The 20,402-nt window shown below is 44.8% G+C and overlaps 1 protein-coding gene across 3 annotated transcripts in view; it reads right to left on the bottom strand.

Annotated features, from left to right (window-relative positions):
• The window catches only part of LOC310878796 (uncharacterized protein), a 174,520-nt gene that overhangs the window by 90,900 nt on the left and 63,218 nt on the right, over positions 1-20,402 (bottom strand). Inside the window, exons 1-3 of one of the 3 annotated variants that reach the window (XM_083793194.1) lie at positions 12,715-12,845; positions 3,207-3,851; positions 460-504 (exon numbers count right to left, since the gene is read on the bottom strand). In XM_083793194.1, the coding sequence (XP_083649320.1) occupies positions 460-504; positions 3,207-3,851; positions 12,715-12,807 (783 nt within the window). In that variant the 5' untranslated portion in view covers positions 12,808-12,845. Of the gene's footprint in view, positions 1-459; positions 505-3,206; positions 3,852-12,714; positions 12,846-20,402 lie in introns of those variants that run through there. The other 2 variants (XM_083793192.1, XM_083793193.1) reach the window with 2 other exon arrangements.

Here is a 20,402-nt window from a genome sequence, read left to right as displayed (position 1 = left end):
AACTGATTTATTTTCAGTTTACTAAAGAGAGAGGGAGACCCCCGTTACTGCGATTGCTTTAATGTTTTAATATTTTTTTACACCAAAATATGATGTCACCTTCCAACACTGAGTATTTACTGTGTTGTCAAGCAGACGTTTTGAAGTTTCAACTTCATCAGCGAAGAACTGATTTCATGTACATATCACTAAACTACAGCCTAAACACAGATGCACATAGAGTTAAAAAGAGTAAGGGACAGGAGTTTATGACTGTGAATAAATTAATCTCTAAAGGTGAAGGTGAGTTGTAAAACAAGGTATACATACACTCTTGTTTCAGAATAAAAACTTTACAGTGGCTCATTCAAGCTCTAGAGAGGGTCAAATGGACTAACCCAACACATTATTGTATGCTGTTTGGTCATAAACTACAGAAACCACTAAAGCTATCGAAAACTGTTACGAAGGTCTGCTCACCTTATCACCTTTAAACCCAGTCCAGCCAGGGTCACCCACACAACCCTGTAAAAGGCAGTACAAATTAAAAATGGTGAATACATAGACATTAGACAACTTGTAGGAATACATGGGACAAAAAAAAGCAACTGCAATGCTGAAAATATAAATCCAATAATAGAATACGTGTATCATAAATGCAATGACAAAAAAACAAACGTCTAAGACCAAGAACCCACCAAACACTGTAACACACCCATAATTCAATAAAGCACTTCCTTTTTTGCCCCCCACTTAAAAAGGTCACACCTTTCTAAAGACCAAAACCGTCTGCCTGAAAACAGAGCAGCTGACCCCCATAAACCACCCCCTAGCTTTGCAGGCTTCTGTGGGCCTCATTGACTGACTGCTGTCAGTGGAAAGCCAAAACTATTCACTTATTCTCCTCACAAGTTTAGTCGACAATAAAAGATAACAAGCTTTTCCCCAGCCAAAGGAGAACGATGTTATGGCCATGCAAACACAAACCTCATAAATGTCAACCGGTGAGAACACGTGCAGGATACCCACGTCGCTATGCATGTTGTTGTCAAAACTGCGTTTTGTGTGTGTGTGTGCATGCATGCACATACACGCATGTACATACGCACATGCGCGCGTGTGTGTTTGAGAGAGAGAGAGAGAGATTGAGCGAGGAGGGAGACATTGTCACAATTTCATGATATCTTTTTCTTAACATAACTATCTGCAGTGCATACAATAGTATGTAAAATGCTACACAGGATTTGCATGCCACTGAAAGATGAAAATTCCTGGAATGCTTTCTGTTCTGCATCATTCCTAGAGACTTTAGACAGCCCTCTGCTCACCTACTGTATCCCATATTAAGCATCATCCACTAGGGTTGACAGCAGCAGAAGAAGCAGACGGAGACAGATAATTATTTCAGTTCTCCACACTACAGTGCAAGCTCTGATTCATAGCATGCCTCCTTCATGTTCCCTGCAGCCGGGATCCATCACAGTAATGGTGGTGAGTGATCCCAGGGTTTTATAGCTCCCCGACTCCACTGCACTGGTCCAGACGGTACCAGATGTGCAATCTGGGCCTTGTTCCGTCTTCCCCTGCGGGTTTGAGCAGCATTGACCACGCCTCCTGGATGCAGGTATAACGCCACTCTGATTGGACGGTATAAATGGACGATGCTCTGTTGCACCAATCGTTTAGGTCTGGAAGTGATAAGTCATGATTGTCCTATAGTGACTAATGCTGGGACAAACGGCGTCGACACTTATGTCAGTGTCTGTTCCGAGCGTTACATCAAAGACATGTGCACCACCAACACATGCTTGCAGAGCACAGCATGAACTGTGTTAATTACATTCATACCGCAATTGATTGAGACCAGCATTTGTAGTCTCTTTCACTTTGTTCACTTTTCTTCGTTCATACTGTTTGTCCTTTTTCTAACTCATCCAACATTCGAAAACAATTTAACAGCTAAGTTGACCAAGAATAAATATTAGACATGTGATTCTTTCCAGTGATGAAATATTTTTATATATATTTTACTGTAATATATATGTTATTTACTGTAAATCGCTCTGGATTAAGAGCATCTGCTAAATGCCTAAATTGTAAATATCATATACTTCATGTTCATATTCTGTATATTTCCTATTGCCAACTTTATTATTGTCTCTACCAGGCCGAAGGCATGGGGAGAGAGTATGTTTTGCACTTCGTCCGTGTGTGTGTGAGTCCGTCCGTCTGTGTGTGTGTGTGTGTGTGTGTGTGTGTGTGTGTGTGTGTGTGTGTGTGTGTGTGTGTGTGTGTGTGTGTGTGTGTGTGTGTGTGTGTGTGTGTGTGTGTGTGTGTGTGTCCAAAAATCCCGCAAATCGTTACACACAATTTCTATAGTCATGTGTTCAAGACAGATCTGTCCGATATTTCATATTTCATCCTAATTGGCTAACATTGGCTTTCAAAGTTTGCAGGATTGGCCCGTTTTGAACAAAAAGCCTCAAATCATGAACGCAGCATGCAATTTACGTGAAATCTTTCACAGACATTCCTACTAGGCTGAGGAATATATCCCACCCTTTTCACATTGGCCTGTTATAGTGCCACCAACAGGTGAATTTTTGCAAAACACATTTTGGGAACATAATGCCTCAAATAATCCAATTGCCATCCAAGGCAAATGTGAAAAGGCAAATGGCACCCTTTTCACACTGGTGGAGACCTGTGCCCAGAGGGTCACTTTATCTAGTTATTACTATTATGATCAACTGAAGAGGTCATTTTATATATATATATATTTTACACTGTCTAACTGTACAAATAGCAAAATTCTCATACAGGGACATTAGTGTACATTACAGCGGTCCCCAAACCTTTTTGGCCGTGCTCCCCCTGTTACAGTACCTCCTCCTGACTTAGCTGATGCACCCCCAACCCTAAATCTCGTTGCATTTGGTGGGAAATTATACACATTTTTAATATGATTATGGCAAATAATCACAGAATGTCACTGCACTGAAAGACATGCAGCTGCTGTATACCCTCTATTCATCTCCTCTATTCATCTCCTTACAACAGTGGTTTACCAGATTTTTCCATTTGTGCTAAATAACACCATAAAACTGCCATTTCCCTTCTCATGTCACGCACCCCCTAGAGGGCGTTCGCGCACCACAAGGGGTGCACGCGCCACAGTTTGGGAACCCCTGGACTGTACAACACAAAGGGTGTATGACTATACTCACTTCCTTCCCCGGGGGCCCCATTCGTCCTGGGGGTCCAGTCTGGATCCGGTATGTATTTCCATCTGAGCCAAGGACCAGGTCTCCTTCCCTGGATACAACCGTCACCGTGTTTCCGCGATGAGGCCCGTCGGTGCTTTGCGTCGTCCTGTCCCCATTCGCGTCATGGCGACCAGAGGTGAGGACATAAGAGTCACGTGACGATATCCTCACCCGTTCATCCTCTTCCAGTTCGTTAGCGTCCGGGTGCTCAGGGTCCGTGGGGACGCGAGGAACGGGACGCCTCGCCGGGGGCTTTTTGGGTGCGGACCTCGAATCCAAATCGATGATGATGCCATCGGACGGTTTCCCGGGGAACATGGGCACAGCCCTTCCTCCTGACTCGGCCTTGGACTTGTCCGTGGTGATGTTCTCCTCCAGGTGTTTGGAGGAGGACTCGGTCTTATCCTCCTGGTTTCCCTGCCGGGGGGGCTTCCACATCGGCGGGACGTGCCCCCCGCCGCTGTGGAGGGTCGGGTCCAGCAGGTCGGTGTCCTCGTCCACCACGAACACGTCGCCGCGGCCCACCGATCCTCCTCCGGTGCGACGGGTCCCCGAGGGCAACGTCCCGTCCCCTCGAGCGGTCCCCCGCCGCAGGAACACATTCTGCTGAAAGGAAGAAACCAGAGTATAAGAACTGAATGGAGGGATGGTCGGGGATTAGAGTTAATTACTGTGATTTCTCCGTTTTACACTTTTGAGTTAAGACACCCAACACATTGTGTTGATTTACACAGTCTGCATTGTTGTGGCAGACTTGTGGCGAAATGATTGGACAGGCGAACCATAAACAGCATTTCATAAACAAGTTGTATTGTTGCGAACACTGTTTCGTGACAACCACTTACGTCACCCAAACAATGGTTAAAAAAAGCTTTAGCTCTGAGCTAAGAGCTAAAGCTATAGACCTATAACATAATGCTGCATGATTCATATAAAAGTAAAAAAAAAAAAACTAAAAAACTAAAAACAAAGACTGTTTTGTAAAATTTCTGAATTGTCCACATGCCCTACCCACTCCACTCTGCCGCTATACTAGATGCATGCTAAATGATGGGATTTCTCCATATAAATAATCGATCATGTCAGTAGCAGGATCTTCAAAATGTTTTCTAAATCTAGTCAACAAGGCCTGCAGTAGGCCATGCACTGGAAAAATGTGCATGACATTATTTCCATTAAAACTAGAAATACGAGGAAAAAAGTATCCACTCAATCAATCAGTCAGACAGACAGGAGTTTTCATGTAATGCATGGTAAGACTACAGTGATTAGTCGCATTTACAATGAAATCGTGCATTTCCCGTCAGTCAGTTGGTTGGTTGGTTGGTCACCCCATGCATGACCATATATGGTCATCCTTCCTCTTCGATGTCTCCCTTTTGACTGATACCAGCCGCCGAAAACTAGAGTTCAACAGGCCCGAAAATTAAGGCCTGGCCCTACCTGGGCCCTCATCAAACCCTGTACACTCAAGACACTGCCCTGGCTGCCACCCTTAGACATTCCATATGTTGATCTGACCCCCATGCCAAAGCGCCAGTGCTCGCCCAGCAGTCTGCTGTCAGCTAGGCGGATGCGTGCACGCGACCTCGCTCTACCCTTAAATCTCCATATATGGAGCTGACCTGTTCTGACTTTCCATATGTTGATCTGACCACATCAAACCCTGTACACTCAAGACACTCCATACATGGCCAGTACAGAATTCATTCCATATGTTAATCTGACCCCCCATGCCAAAGCGCCAGTGCTCACCCAGCAGTCTGCTGTCAACTAGGCAGATGACTAGGTGTCTTACTGGTATTATTGCCATCACCTTGGTGGGCGAGTCGTGTAAGCCAGGGGTTCTCAACGTTTTTGGCCGGGGACCCCGGAAATGCTTTGGCAATGTCTCGGGACCCCCGCCCCCTCCCGACCCCCAATATAAATTGACTGCTACAATAACCTTAATAATAGAGACAATACACCATAAATAAATACTGAAACCAGATATAATCATTAGGGAAGGTGTATGCAACTACAGTATGCATGTACTATGTGTACTATATGTAAACTCTTCATTTCCACTTTCCAGCCATTCAGTTGCAGACCTTTTATTTTATTTTATATATTTGGGGACCCCCCAAAATAATTTGGCGACCCCCCCGAGGGGTCGCGACCCACGAGTTGAGAACCCCTGGTGTAAGCTGTTTATGTGTTCAACAACACAGCCATGCAAAATAGAATTGACAGCTATGAGGTGACAGACGCTTGCCAAACCATATGCCAACATAGCAATGGTTCCTAAACTATTTGGATTGGCATTGGACAATCGCTTTTAGGGTGGGGTTTAGCGAAAGGTCCATTGCAATAGTCTGCCACTTAAGGACTACTACAAATTTGCGCCCGTTACTAGACCAATCGCAGCAAACTACAAAGCTCAGCTGACGCTGCTACACCAATCAGAGTTTAGCGGATGCCATTACACCAATCACAGCTCAGAGACACTTTGATGGTACTCCAATAACATAATTTTGAAGCACGTCTGTTATATAAATATAAATAATCATGACATTCAAATCAATAGTAATAGTTACAGTATGTGGCCTTTAGAGGTGACAAAGACGGCAATCTATAAACAAAAACAGACACAACCACAGCTTGAACATTCCCCACGGCTAGACATTATGCCTATATTACATCGCACGCACACGTGCACGCACGCACGCACACACACACACACACCGCGTGTGCTCCTCTTCTAGCAGGCTGCACTCCACATGCCTCCCAGCTACACTTCACTGGTCTCTATTTCAGCCCATTAGGGCCATCAAACAACTTTACAGCTGCTATGCTCTTTCAACCAGGATACTCTCAAGCCCCTACGTCCCCCCCCCGCCCCCCCCCCCCCCCCCGGCCCAAAACAATATTGTGGTCCAGAGCGTTTCTGTGTTTTTGGAGAGAGGAATTGTGGTGGGGTTAACTGTGTGTGTGTGTGTGTGTGTGTGTGAGAGAGAGTGTGAGAGAGAGATGAAAAAACATCACCCTTACTAAAATGCAAAGTCACACACATGCAGTCTCACCGATACAGTACATGTACTGTAGTTAATTTTGGTTTGGTTGAGCTTCCTTACTGAAGACTGAGACGTGTCACGTGGGTCCAGTACAGGGTCCCTTAGGCCAGGGTTCCTTGAGGGGGTTCCAAATGGACCCAAATGGGTCCTTGAAATTAAAAGGTTTGAGAACCACTGCTTTAGGAGACCAGAAGCAGGATGTGACTCGCGAGTCCCTAAATTCCAATGGACAAGAAAGTGACGAGCTGATTACCACTTTCTAAATATTAGGAAAGGTGTGCAATTTCTAAATATTAGGAAAGGTGTGCAATCATAGGCGCCGGAGGGGGGGGGGTCATTTGGGTCTGAATGTCCCTGCACTATTGGGGGATGCCTGGTCAATTTATTTATTTTTATCCCGATCAGCCATGGTCTAGCACCGTTTCAATTTTGCTACGCAATAGTCAATGTGTAACTGCAGTAGTCTCAACTCGATCAAGGTGTCAGACGGGTTAATACACTGAGTCATGACACCTCCCCCCAATAATTAATGTCCCGCACTTTTTATGTCCCCACAGCGCCACTGTGTGAGTTTGGTGGTATAGTGGAAAGAATGTACATTCTGTTCATGATGTTATAGAAGTTGTCACGTCACTAATTGGCATTATAAAGTGTTCAAGACAGCATCAAGACATTCTTTAACACCTTCAGGGCCTGGGCCTATTTAATCCATTCATATAATGTGCCCATCGTCAGCAAGCGCCTCTAGGCTGTAGAGCGATGCGATCAGTTTTCATAGCACTACGGAGATTATCAATCTCCGTCTCGGGCACATGTGCACTTGAACTTGACGGTGATTTATACGTCATGGGGCCCCGATGGTGTTAACCACATCCTAGTGTACTTGAAATGTCATGAGGCAAAATTCACTCACATGCTATGATGCTACTACTGTACATTGAGCTACGTGAGTTTAGAGATTGTCTTTATCTGGCAAAAATATTTGGTGTAGAGAAAAAACAGGAGGGGGCCTAGTATGGATGCCTTCAGTATCACAATTTCGACCACGCACACACGCAAAGCCCATAATGCACCCCCCCCCCCTTATTTTACTGTATACTGTAGTACTGGCAGACCAAGATCAATGAAGATGCGATATGAACTGAGACCAATAAGGGTTCTCCTCCAGCTCCAGAAACAAAGGCCCTTTCTCTGTCCATGAAGCTGGGCACCAGACCTTGCTGATAAGACGACACTGGATCTCCTCTGGCCCTGCGGCTTATCTCCAGTCTAGCCTGGCACGTGGCCCAGGAGGCTGCACTTATCTGCACCTCCCCTCTCTGTCTCGGTCTCTCTGTCCATCTGTCTGTCTCTCTCTCTGGTTCGCCGTATCTTTTTCTCCGTCTCTCTGAATTCAATGGGACTTTATTGGCAATGAAAACATATGTTTACATTGACAAAGCAAGTGTAGCATGCTATACTAGAATAAGGAAATATATCGTATCTGTAACATTGCACCCTTTGTCTCTTTCTATCTCACCATCTTTCTTTTTGTCCGTCCGTCCGGCCATCCCTCTCACACACATAACAGGTCAGTCAGTCAGGAGCCAGAAGCAATGGAGTAATTGTCTTCCTCACCACAAGGAGGCCGACTTTATGACACATGCCTAACTTCGCCCTAAAATGTATAGAATACATTCATCTCATCTTCAAGATTAACAATTACAAAACCTCTGTAATGAAACCTCTTTGTCTGTCTGTCTGACAGTCCGTCCGTCTGTCCTCCTCATCCATTTGTCTCCCTACTGGGCTGAGTTAAACAAATCCATATGAAGTTGCATGTTGCCAATACGTGAGGAAGCCGATTTTTGACTTTTCCAATTGTCTATTGGCCTTTTTCTACAATCTCTCAATTAAGACTGCTGTGGGTGGGGACAAGGAGTGCCTCAGAGATTAGTGCCATAGTTAATTGGATTGGCATGTGTTTCCAATTTTTTCTCATTGCGCTGTCCTCTTTATAGCATCATGCTGTATATGGGCTTAGGGCTATAACACACATGCACCACCAGAAAGAATGCCAGTGTAAGTACAGCGCCATCTCAGCGGTGCAAAGTTAGAAAGGGCTTGGATTTAAACGCATAGCAAGCAGCATATACCAAGCAAGGCTGGGCTACACATAGTCTATATATACTTGGTGTATAATGTACACATTTTTGGTCAATCAAGCACAGTATTAATTACAAAACGGTGTTGGAGGCAGGGTACACATGTTTGTTGGACATACTCACAGTCCAACAGGCATTAGACAACACTGTTGCTCCCGACATGTGCTGCCGGTTAAAACTAACCCGTGGCTCCCGACAATTCTATTTCAGAAACTTTTTGAAAAATATCAAAAACCCTTTTTTTTTTTTTTACATAAATCTTCACTTCTGGTGGTCCCTGGCACAAAACATTTTCAAAGGGGTGTCTGTGGCCATATATATATATAGATAGACGTCTATCCAGAAGAGGCCAGTGCAGAAGCAGGCTGAAACGCAGGCACTAACAATGCGAAGCCTGCGTAGCTAGTTCAGGCATACAACTCGTGAGCGCGCCTACCCGATCAGGTGACTAGTCTCATGCACTCTTTAACTGATCTGAGCAGCTATTTAAACTCTCTGCCTATACCTACTCATTCCTGGCTTCTCTCCTGCTGTGCGGACGTGCGCCACTGCTGTCTCCCTGCCTCGCTTGCTGCTAACATGCTGCTCATGAAGTTTTTGCAAATCCCACCGCCTCCCGCCCTCCCCAGCATCCACCTGTAGGCTCCGTTTCTAGATCCCCCTGCATGGGGGTCTTATACATTCCCCGTAATTATATTTGGCTTATAACTTAACTAAAATGGTAATGTTACAGGGAATGAATAGGGACAGAGCCCTGCTGACGCCAATCTATGCTTCATATGAACTGTACTTACACTGTGTGTGTGTGTTTTTACTTTGGCTAATTAAGAGTACTGTATGCAGGCATCAGTTTGTATAATTCAGCGCAACGCATTGAGCTAGCCTGGTAGACCTGCTATTTTTGGGCAAAATAGATTTGGTGTGGACAAGTGGTCCAAGTACAGAGCCAACTCTAGAGGGTGGTTCAGACCTGTAGTGTATACTTCTTCATAATGATACAGAGCGTGCAGGTTCGTCACAAGTCATGATGCAAACGTTTTGGATCAGATACTGTAGTTTAACTTTAAGTTAAACTTTAAGTTAAACTATCTCAAAGTTAAAGTAAGTTTAACTTTGAGATATCAAAGGCTAGGGGCATGATGCCCCCCAGCAAATTGAACCCTGTTTCTATGTAGAGTATGTATGTCTGTCTGAATGCAGGTCTCTCTGTATCTCTGCCAGAACGCATGTCTCTCTGTATCTCTGCTTGAACGCATGTCTCTCTGTATCTCTGCTTGAACGCATGTCTCTCTGTATCTCTGCTTGAACGCATGTCTCTCTGTATCTCTGTTTGAACACATGTCTCTGTATCTCTGCTTGAACGCAGGTCTCTCTGTATCTCTGTCTGAATGCAGGTCTCTCTGTATCTCTGCTTGAACACATGTCTCTCTGTATCTCTGTCTGAATGCATGTCTCTCTGTATCTCTGCTTGAACACATGTCTCTCTGTATCTCTGCTTGAACGCATGTCTCTCTGTATCTCTGCTTGAACACATGTCTCTCTGTATCTCTGCTTGAACACATGTCTCTCTGTATCTCTGCTTGAACGCATGTCTCTCTGTATCTCTGTTTGAACGCATGTCTCTGTATCTCTGCTTGAACGCATGTCTCTCTGTATCTCTGTTTGAACGCATGTCTCTGTATCTCTGCTTGAACGCATGTCTCTCTGTATCTCTGTTTGAACGCATGTCTCTGACTGTATCTCTGCTTGAACGCATGTCTCTCTGCATCTCTGCTTGAACGCATGTATCGCTGTATCTCTTGCCGTATATGCCGTATATGGTATGTTATGAATTGTGGAGCAATGCACCGTGGAAATTAATAAAGTGTGATAATGTTGAGTCAGCTAAATAATGTGCTATATATACACACTAGTATTGTCACAATAATGGATTTCAAACTTCGATACGATATTTGGAAGACAGACACAAACAGACAGACAGACAGACAGACAGAACACAAGGACAGAGCTATGCAGACGTCTAAGTGGCAGGGTATTGAAAAAGAAGCAGTAGAAAAAACTAAAACCCAGCATCATTGAGAGCATATTGCAGAAGTGTATATTGAGAGTTTTTTTTTTTGCCCTCGTTGATATTGCACAGTGGAGATAGATAGAAACGGCGAGAGAGAGATGGGGAGTGACACGTACTTTCCGAAGTTTGTCGGGATTGGGATTTGACCGCTGCATTAGAGGCTGCATTAGAGCCTACAATAGGCCAGCAGGCCTTTAAATAATAATAATCATAAGAGGGCTGTCAAACTAAATAAAGGTATTGAATGGACAAGACGGGGCAAACACTGGAAGCGCAGCTTAGACGCAGGAGACAGACATGAGGATCATTGTAATCAGCAGCTTGCCTGAGGGGACATTCACACCTAGAAGCATGGCGTTGCTTTCGGGGGACTTTCCATAAATGAACCCTCTACTTGATCATGCTACAGCACAAAAGTATCAGAAGTAGCAGATTCACATGAATGCTCAAAACGCGGCTCAAAGCGATGTCATTTGAGCTTGTGGATCTGCTACTGAATTTTGAATTTGAATCTTGGAAAGTAACAGTTTTCCACCCGACAGAGACAATAATCTAAACGTGATGCCTGTGTTCAGCCACTGTTTTCCTGCGGCAGTGGTTCTTAAAGTGTGATCCAGGGACCCAAAATGGACAAATACAGGTCTGGAACTCTTGTGTACAAATCCAACCAAATGGACCCTTACAGCCAAGCTACACCAAGTGCGCGTGGCGCGTAACATGCGGATACGCGAGCCCTGCATACGCAACTTTAAAATAGGACTGATCTAAAAGTACGCATGTGCGTTTGTTCATATACTGTACTCGCATGTGCACTTTGAAAATCTTGGTGTAGCTCGGCCGTTATGGGTTTATACATTTTGGTTCCATTAATACATTCTCTGAGTTATGGGGTTTCTTAAAATTAAAATGTTTCAGAACCACTGTGGTACGGCACAGCAGGCATGCACTTTTTTTGCATCCCTCGTCAAAAAAACAATAACATAACAGTTTGTCTGTAAAAGTGATAATAAAATGGATGAATGGATTCAATAAAATTGTAACAAAATAAAAAGACAAATAATGGAAAAGCACCATGGACCACACATTGATTCTGCAAGAAAAGAGTGATAAATATAAATCAGTTCCTCTAAAAAGACCCTTCCAATACATGTACAGTATAGTAGTAGGTTAGGATTACAAACCTTTCTTTGCTTTAAGCTGCAATTATGTTAGTGTAAGATATGTGGCCAACTGTAAACACACAACCCCTCTGACTCTGAGCCTCTCTGATGTGAAAACCTCAAAACCACAGGCATTACTCATGACTGTGTTAATCACACACACATGCGTTAAACGTGCACTTGAACACGACACTTTGTCAGCCCACTGCAATTAAAATGCGGCTAAACTAAAGCATAATTTCACCATGTGTAATGAATGCTAATAATTAGATCTTGTCATGTTTAACATCGAGGACAAAGACCTGCCAAAATGTCCACACACACACACACACACACACACACACACACACACACACACACACACACACACACACACACACACACACAACAATGAACAACAAACAAGGATGAATCATAAGTTAATGAATTGTCTTAACAAAATCAGCAGTGTTAATATAATTTCTATGCTCCATCAATGAGCATTTGGTCATTGTCATTTTGTCTGGACACCAACAAGCACTTCTTCTCAACCTGGTGAAAGGGTTTTAAAAATTGTTCCAAAATGCAATTTTTTTGTAGAGACATCTACACTCTGACAAAGCACCCTGTTGTGACGCATAGCATTAGCTTGTGGTTAACTCATGTCAATCAGAAGAAATGCACCCCGGCACACTGCATCGGGCCCTACCTTTCTAAATGCACCCCGGCACACTGCATCGGGCCCTACCTTTAAGAAATGCACCCCGGCACACTGCATCGGGCCCTACCTTTAAGAAATGCACCCGGCACACTGCATCGGGCCCTACCTTTAAGAAATGCACCCCGGCACACTGCATCGGGCCCTACCTTTAAGAAATGCACCCCGGCACACTGCATCGGGCCCTACCTTTAAGAAATGCACCCCGGCACACTGCATCGGGCCCTACCTTTAAGAAATGCACCCCGGCACACTGCATCGGGCCCTACCTTTAAGAAATGCACCCCGGCACACTGCATCGGGCCCTACCTTTCTGCACCCCGGCACACTGCATCGGGCCCTACCTTTCTGAGTGTCCGTCGGCCCTCCACACGGTAACAAACTAAATCCATCAAGAGGTATCCAAGAACCCAGTGCCACCCAGCACGGTAGTGCATGATGATGACTGCAGGAGACGAGGTCTGTGTGTATTTCCAGTGCATTCACATTCTCTATGGACCTGCCCAAGGAGAAGCTGTGCTCCCACTCAGAGCAGACACACCTACAGTATGGTACAGCACACACCCTCTTCTCCAGCACCATGCTAAATATATGCTGTATGCATCTTGTATAAACACTACAGTATAAACATCCAGTGTACTGTATGGCATGTCGTGCAACAGCAGGCCAGGATTAACGTACGGCCAGGCCGAGGGTAATGGGCTAGGTTTGGCACTATAGGGACATCTGAGCACCTCCATTTAAAATTGGCTATTTTGTCCAAAATGTTTAAAAAATATATTGTTTTTGAAAATGTAAAGTATACATGATTAGAACATGCTTAAACATTCAACAATTAAGGTATAATATCTTTAGATAATTAATTGCTACTTACAAAACCTGTATATGCAGTCATTTGAGCACAAACAAGAAGTTGAAGGTTAAAATGAAATGCATTTTCACATCATGTATACTTAGAGGCACCAAGCTCAGGGGCCACAAACCCCCCACACGACTGTCATCCTCCCCCGTGTGTGCCCCTCATGCCTTGGTAACTGGCACTCAAGACATGCACCCATACATGGTCTGCACATAAACCATCTGCACGCAAAGCTGTATATGCATTATCACAACATCACACTGACACAGCGCGGCATAAGTAAGGACAATAAACGAAACATGTCAACGCGTGATGATGAGGCACAAAGCCTGGTCGTAGCCCTGGGCACCAACAAAAAAAAGTCTTAATCTTAAAAAATGTGCACAGCTTGAATGTAGCGCACACTTTACCCAGGACACCAGCCTCAGGGTAGCTTGTGTACACAGGTGTCTCCAAGCTTGCTTGACTCTGCGTGTATGTGTGCGTGCGTACGTGTGTAGATTGTGTATGAGAGAGACAGACAGAGAGGCCGAACTTTGTTTATAAACTCATACACTGCCAAATTAAATTCCCCCCCGTTCTCCCCTTACCAGGGCTTTTTTCATTTATCTTACCTTTTCAGTTTTTTGTCCACATTTGCATGCTGTATTGACGGTACCATAGCAGAGACAACCTGGCATACATTGATCAAAATAACAATTCGTAGTAGACTAGACCTGTACGTGCCGGTCGGCCACCGGCCTACTTGAGAACGATGCAACTTGGGAACCTAATAATACCCGTTGTCAACTTGTCATAGCACCCGTTTTAACTATCTGTCAGTATGGGAACAAAAGGGACACACCCTTTTGTTCCCATACTGTATGGAGATCTGTGTATCTGTCTGTCTGCCTGTCTGTGTGCCTGAAGGGTGCAAACTGACTGTGAAAAGTGTAAAGGGGACATAGGCTGATTAGGCCCACTGGCAGAGCCTGAGCAGTTTCTGGAGAAATGTGAGTCCGACCGACCGTCCTGCACTCCCTGTGGGGGTGTGGAACGCGTGTGTCGAATGTGAAGTCGGTGAGGCAAACGTTTCTCGAGTTACGTGCATTACAACCGTACACACGCACGCGCGCGCACACACACACACACACACACACACACACACACACACACACACACACACACAACACATTTATAGTAGGATATGCAGATAACAATAATTAAACTCTTGCGTAAAATGAAACCAAATGGACACGCAGACTCCATTTGGTTTCATTTTACATTCAGGATCAAATTTTGTTACCAACTCTCCATCATTAAGCTGGGGACCTTCTGGAAACCCCTGGAGGACCACTGGTTAAAATCCACTAGTATAAATCCTCCGTGTCAGCTCTGGCTTGGCATTCTAAAACGGTTAGTCCCAATACTTGATTCTGATTGGCTGGTTACCGTCACGTGACCGGTGTAAATTTCACCGATAACCCACACCTTCAATCACTTTATATCATTCGCAGCTGATTCCGCATCTCTGTAGCTGTACTGGGGAAGGGGAGCGCTTGATTGCCTTACAAACCCATGCCGTGCGGGTGTCTAAGCGCCCAGCTCATATGACTGTGAATGTGTGGCTCCAGGCAGACCCGTAAAGCGCTATTCTCCAGTCACATAGCCTACTTGCCGAGCACAACAAGGAAGTGATGTGGCTCGCTCTGGTGGCGCAAAGTGTAGCTACTTTTGTGAATTCAATAGTTTTATTAGGTTAATATTGCTATATGTTTGTAACTGTTTTAGAAAAGCAATAAGCCACGAGAGGTCTCAGGTTACCGGGTATTTTACAATGGCTGGGGGCGTAGGCAGACCCGACGAGCAGTGGAGGGTCTTCTACCTTCCCAGCCTAATTAGAGCACAGGGAAGTTGCACCCTACAGGCTGGTAACGGGGTGCACATAACTGGGATGGAGTAACTATGGTGTTCCTCCACACGCGCTACAGTACGTCCTCCTGCTGAGGCCCCTCACTAGGCTCCTTACTAGGAGGTTAACCTGCAGTAGACTACAAACAAGTGAGTGGAGAATTTGGGAATTAATTGCGGCATAACAACTATATTGGTTATAAAAGAAGGGGGAGCGGGAATTTGGCAAAAAAAGGGGCGCTCATATTTGGTGGACATTTGACCTAATTTCTCCTTTCATTGTCAAAGGCAAATATGTGATGTGTGGGGAAAGATTTACGTCATATTTGGCGGACAGTTGACTTAATTTCTCCTTTCATTGTCAATGGCAAATATGAGATGTGTGGGGACAAAAGCTGTATCTAGCGCCCCTCCAAAAAGGACACAAAAGTACTAATAAAGTACAGTAGGCTAAACTTTATTCTTCCCATGCACTCTCTCTCCCCCAAAAATAGAAATGCAACACATATGGTACCTCAAACTTGCACAATTCTCAACGGGGGAGGTAGAGTTTATCCAAGTCATTTATCACAACCGGTCTAACCAGACTCGATTGAGGATGAAGGTAAACATCTTAATACAATATCCTTTAGGCACAGCGGGGCGACCACAATGTCACGGATGACTACGAAACATCTCCCGCAAGAGCAAACGAATGCCGTTCCAGAAAAACGGCCTGCCGCCGAACAAAGAGCTGGAAGCTGAAATGAAGAAGAATGGATAAGCGGAAGTGAGGGAATCCCTCCTGGTTCCAGACAGTGAATCAATCAGTTCCAGGCCTTTGGCCGTTCTGCCCTGAAGCCACAGGACCTCAGGAGCCCTCTGGATTTGGATTCAGACAGAGCCGTGAAAGACCACAGTTCCTCTTCTTGAGGAACACGGGGAACACCATAATGCTTTAAAAAATATTTTTAATATATTGATTATGTCCCTCAAACGGGTTTCTAAAGGTTTTATTCCAAGTCACCACTCAGTACTTACCACACATTGCCCTGATTTGGCAAGTGGCACTATTTAGCCAGTTTATGCAAATAAAATTATTTGCCCCAGCTACTCTCACATCCTTGACTCATTATATTAAGCCCCCCCCCCCCCCCACAGTATCCAAAGAGGAAAGGCAAATTTAGAACTTGAATCCTGAAAAGTAACAGTTGGACACCCGACGGAGACTATTTTAAATATCTATCTATGCACCAAGTATCTGTACGTACATCTGTAATCCACGTAACTCCAGAACCGTTCGCCCCAAGACTTCAAATTTGAAACACGCATTCCACACCACCACAGGGAGTGCAGTGCCCGGTGTCGATTCGGTCGGATACACCGTTGTACAGAACCAGCACAAAAGCCTCTTCCTGGGATCTGGACTGTCACACTCTGTACTGAGTGCGGGTAGAATGTGCCATAGGCACTTGAATTAGTCCTCAAAAAGGCAAAGAAATCCCCAGGGTACTCAAAAATACTTGAAAAAGTTACTCAAAAATACTCAAAAATATACTCAAAATACTGAAAAGGTTACTACAAACATTTTCCACTTGGTTGGAATACTCAAAGTATTGACAAAGTCACTTGATGCAATCACTTGCTTTTATTCACCTTAATTGTGTCCAGAGAAAAACATGGAGGTGGTTCCCGTCAAAACAATACTGTACACATAAACTGGCCAGGTTGGCTACAGGTCCTCTCAGCTCCAGGTACAGCCCTACAATGACTCCTGGGCAGTGGCAGGTTTCCTGCTTATAAAGGCCAGGCCCCTCCCACTAGACCAAACCATCCCTGTCTGAAACTTAAGTTACAATCCAGTTTAGCCCATGTCCAAAGACAATATAATTCCCATAATATACAGGTACAATATATATATATATATATATATAAACACCTTGGTCCTAACACCTGGTCTATTGACCATATTACTCAAACAAGTATTCATATAATAAACACTCTTTAAACTCTCTTTAAACACCCACAGATGGTATGGTCCACTCATGATCTCCCCCTCCATATAAGGCCGCCTGAGCCACTCCTCTGGTGCTTTGCCTCTGCCCAGAAGTCAGGGAATATACTGTGGTAAAACAAGAAACAAAAGTCATACCCTTGATACATACAACAGTAAATAATAAAGAAAGAAATAACAATACATTTGGAAAACAGCACAGGAACAATGTTAATACCAGTTAGTGTGTGCACTCACCAAACTAATGAACAAGGCCCTGGCTATTGTGTCATGGTGTATTGTAGTGGAGTGTTATGTGTGTGATGTGCTGTTAGTGGCAGGGTGAACTGCCACATGGACCTGATCACCCCGATCTCTCCAAATATGGAGCTGGACTGTTCTGACATCACAAGTTAACACTTCATATTTGGACATGCCTGACACACAACTCCATTTATAGGAATAAAGGGACACAGAGAGACAGATACAGAAATCTCCATATATGGGCATAAAGGGGACACAGCCAGATGGGTGAACAGGGACTCCGACATGGGTACTGCATAGCCGGGGGGGGGTCATAGATCTTCAGCTTCCATCGTTATCGACTCGGTGCTCTACAGCCGGGCACCAGTCTAGTTTCAATAAAATGTAAAACGTATGTGACCCACGCATGTTCCAAATAGGTACCAGAGGTACTTCTATGGCCTACTGGCAGCATACACTTCAAATGTGGTGCCGATCAGCCCAGCGGTTTGCATGACGAGCTCCGGTCAAACACACGGACAGACGGACGTTCACACTACTCAGTCCAACCCTTATAGATGGCCTACCAGCATGTGCACTTAAGCCTCTCCAGCTGATCCAAAATGCAGCAGCTCGCTTGGTCTTCAACCAGCCAAAATTCTCACATGTCTCCCCCCTGCTCCGCTCCCTCCACTGGCTCCCGGTCGCTGCCCGCACAGAATACAAAACTCTGATGCTGGCATTCAAAGCAACCAAAGGTATGGCTCCCCCATATCTTACAAGTATGATTGAACCCTACAAACCCTCCCGCGCACTCAGATCAGCCAACGCAGGGAAACTGGAAGTACCCTCACTAAAAACGCCGGGACAACGTTCCACACGTCCCAAACTCTTCTCCCTTCTGGCTCCAAAACTGTGGAATGCACTTCATATTGCAGTCAGAACTGCAGCATCACTCCCAATCTTCCGCCGTAGCCTGAAAACCCACCTTTTCAGACTCCATCATGGCCCATAGCACTTACCCTAACCCCTTAGATAGCATTTCTGTTGGCTTAGATAGCATTTGACACAGACTTATAGCATGTTATGTAGACGGCACTATAATTGTATTGTATATAGTTATAGCACGCCATAGTACATATGTATAGCATAGTAGTAAATATGTATAGTTTATATGTATAGTGTATGTATAGTTTCATTATATAGATATTCCACTGTTACTTTCTTAGCTTACGCATGTTTCATGATATTGATAAATGCTTTTATGTGATGTATTCCCATGCTTTTGTTCTTGCTTAAATGTAAGTCGCTCTGGATTAAGAGCGTCTGCTAAATGCCTAAACTGTAGCCTCCTGCAGAGTCACGCCGCTTGAAAGCAACTCAGTGACAGTATCGAGAGTGCTAGAAATGTGTTACTTTCCACCCGTAGAGGCAGGGATACAGTAACCTCCCGATGCAGAGCTCCGTAAAACAACCACAGCCGAGAGAAACGCAGAGGGAGAATATTCGCCAAGTGTTTTCCACGGTCGACTTGATTTAAGCATGACGAAGGCTTGATGGAGAGCCCTTCATCCTCCCCCCCCCAGTTGTTTGGTCTGAATCAAAGACCAGACAGAGGAGCATTGACTTCAAGTCTCTGTGGAGGGAAGGGGAGGCATGCGCTAATGCAAACAGCCATATAACCCAATGAGAGCAATGGGAGGTTGAATCGGGGTGAACAGACCCCCGCGGGTGCTTTGTGACTGCAGGGCAGATCCTGCACAGTATGTGTGTGCGTGTGAGTGTGTGTTTCATGCTTCCCATCACGTCTCAGTCCTTCTCACTAACTATAATGGCTTCCAGATACCTTCACTGTCTGCGCTAAGAGAGTAATCCTCTTCTTCTCTTTGTCCAGGGGGAGGAGTGTCATGGTGTGAGTAGAGGGAGCTGGATGGCGCTGTGTGTGTGTGTGTGTGTGTGTGTGTGGGGGGGGGGGGGGGGGGGCTGCCAGTGGTGGGGTAAGGTTAAGTCGCTGATGAAGCATTCTTATGACAACTCCCCCATCATCCGTGCACTTACCGGGCATGATTTATCTCAGCATAGATACCCCGGCCGTGCTAAATTACAGTCTGAGACAGCAGCAAATGATACGTTTTCACACGTCTGGCCCGAAGGCGTTGACGTCGACAGCATGTACTGTAGGGTTGCTGGGGGACAAGCAGAAAACCATACATCCCTCACTCCAAACCGCCTGCTCCTCCTCCCCGTTTGTTTGTCTGACACTCTGCTCCCGAACATGGATATCTGGAAACCATGGGATTTTTGGAGGGCACCATCATGCTTCCCATGGGATGGTTTTGGTGATTCCAGGCTCAAATAGTGCCACAATTTGGCCCACGGTTTCAATGACACAAGATATATCGACATCTAAAGCAGTGGTTCCCCACCTGGATCTGGTGTTCATGGCATTTTCAGAGCACGTTTGTGTTTCCTTCCCATTTCTCTGCATCACAACTCATTTTTCAAAATTGTAATGAAAAAATAAAGCATCTCGCAATGGCCTGGTCTTCAAGATTCGCTACACCACCAAGATGACCCATTTACCTGTCAAAATACTTCCTTAATGTCAACGTAGTCCATGGAGCGGTAATAGACATAACAGTCACAACACCAGAGGGAGTTCAACAAACCACATGCAAACCAGATTCGAGGGATACAAGGGATTAAAATAATTTCGCTCCTAATCCACTAAAATTGCACTTGGCCCTACCAACAGCCATTATGTGAATCCCTTAACTAAACCGCTCTCAAAGAGCACCTAAGGACGGTTGCAATTATGTAGAGAACTGGCCCCTTTTCTTTCACATACTGTACATGTTTTCAAATTTGTTTAACTTTCTTTATATGATGATTTCCTGTTTTTCATTTTTAGTGTATTTGTTTTATTTGTACGTATTTAAATGTTCTGATGAATTGAAAATGGAGGACCCTGATGTATGGTAAACAAGTCTTAGTGCTTTTCATGGTTTCGTCTTCAAAGTAGCAGTTTTTGTATTGATGTGTGCTTTCGTTTGACCTTTTTTTTTTCA

This window comes from Protomyctophum parallelum (assembly GCF_964188405.1).
Source record: "Protomyctophum parallelum genome assembly, chromosome: 21".
Lineage (NCBI taxonomy): Eukaryota > Metazoa > Chordata > Actinopteri > Myctophiformes > Myctophidae > Protomyctophum > Protomyctophum parallelum.
This window is presented reverse-complemented; position numbering and strand designations above follow the sequence as displayed.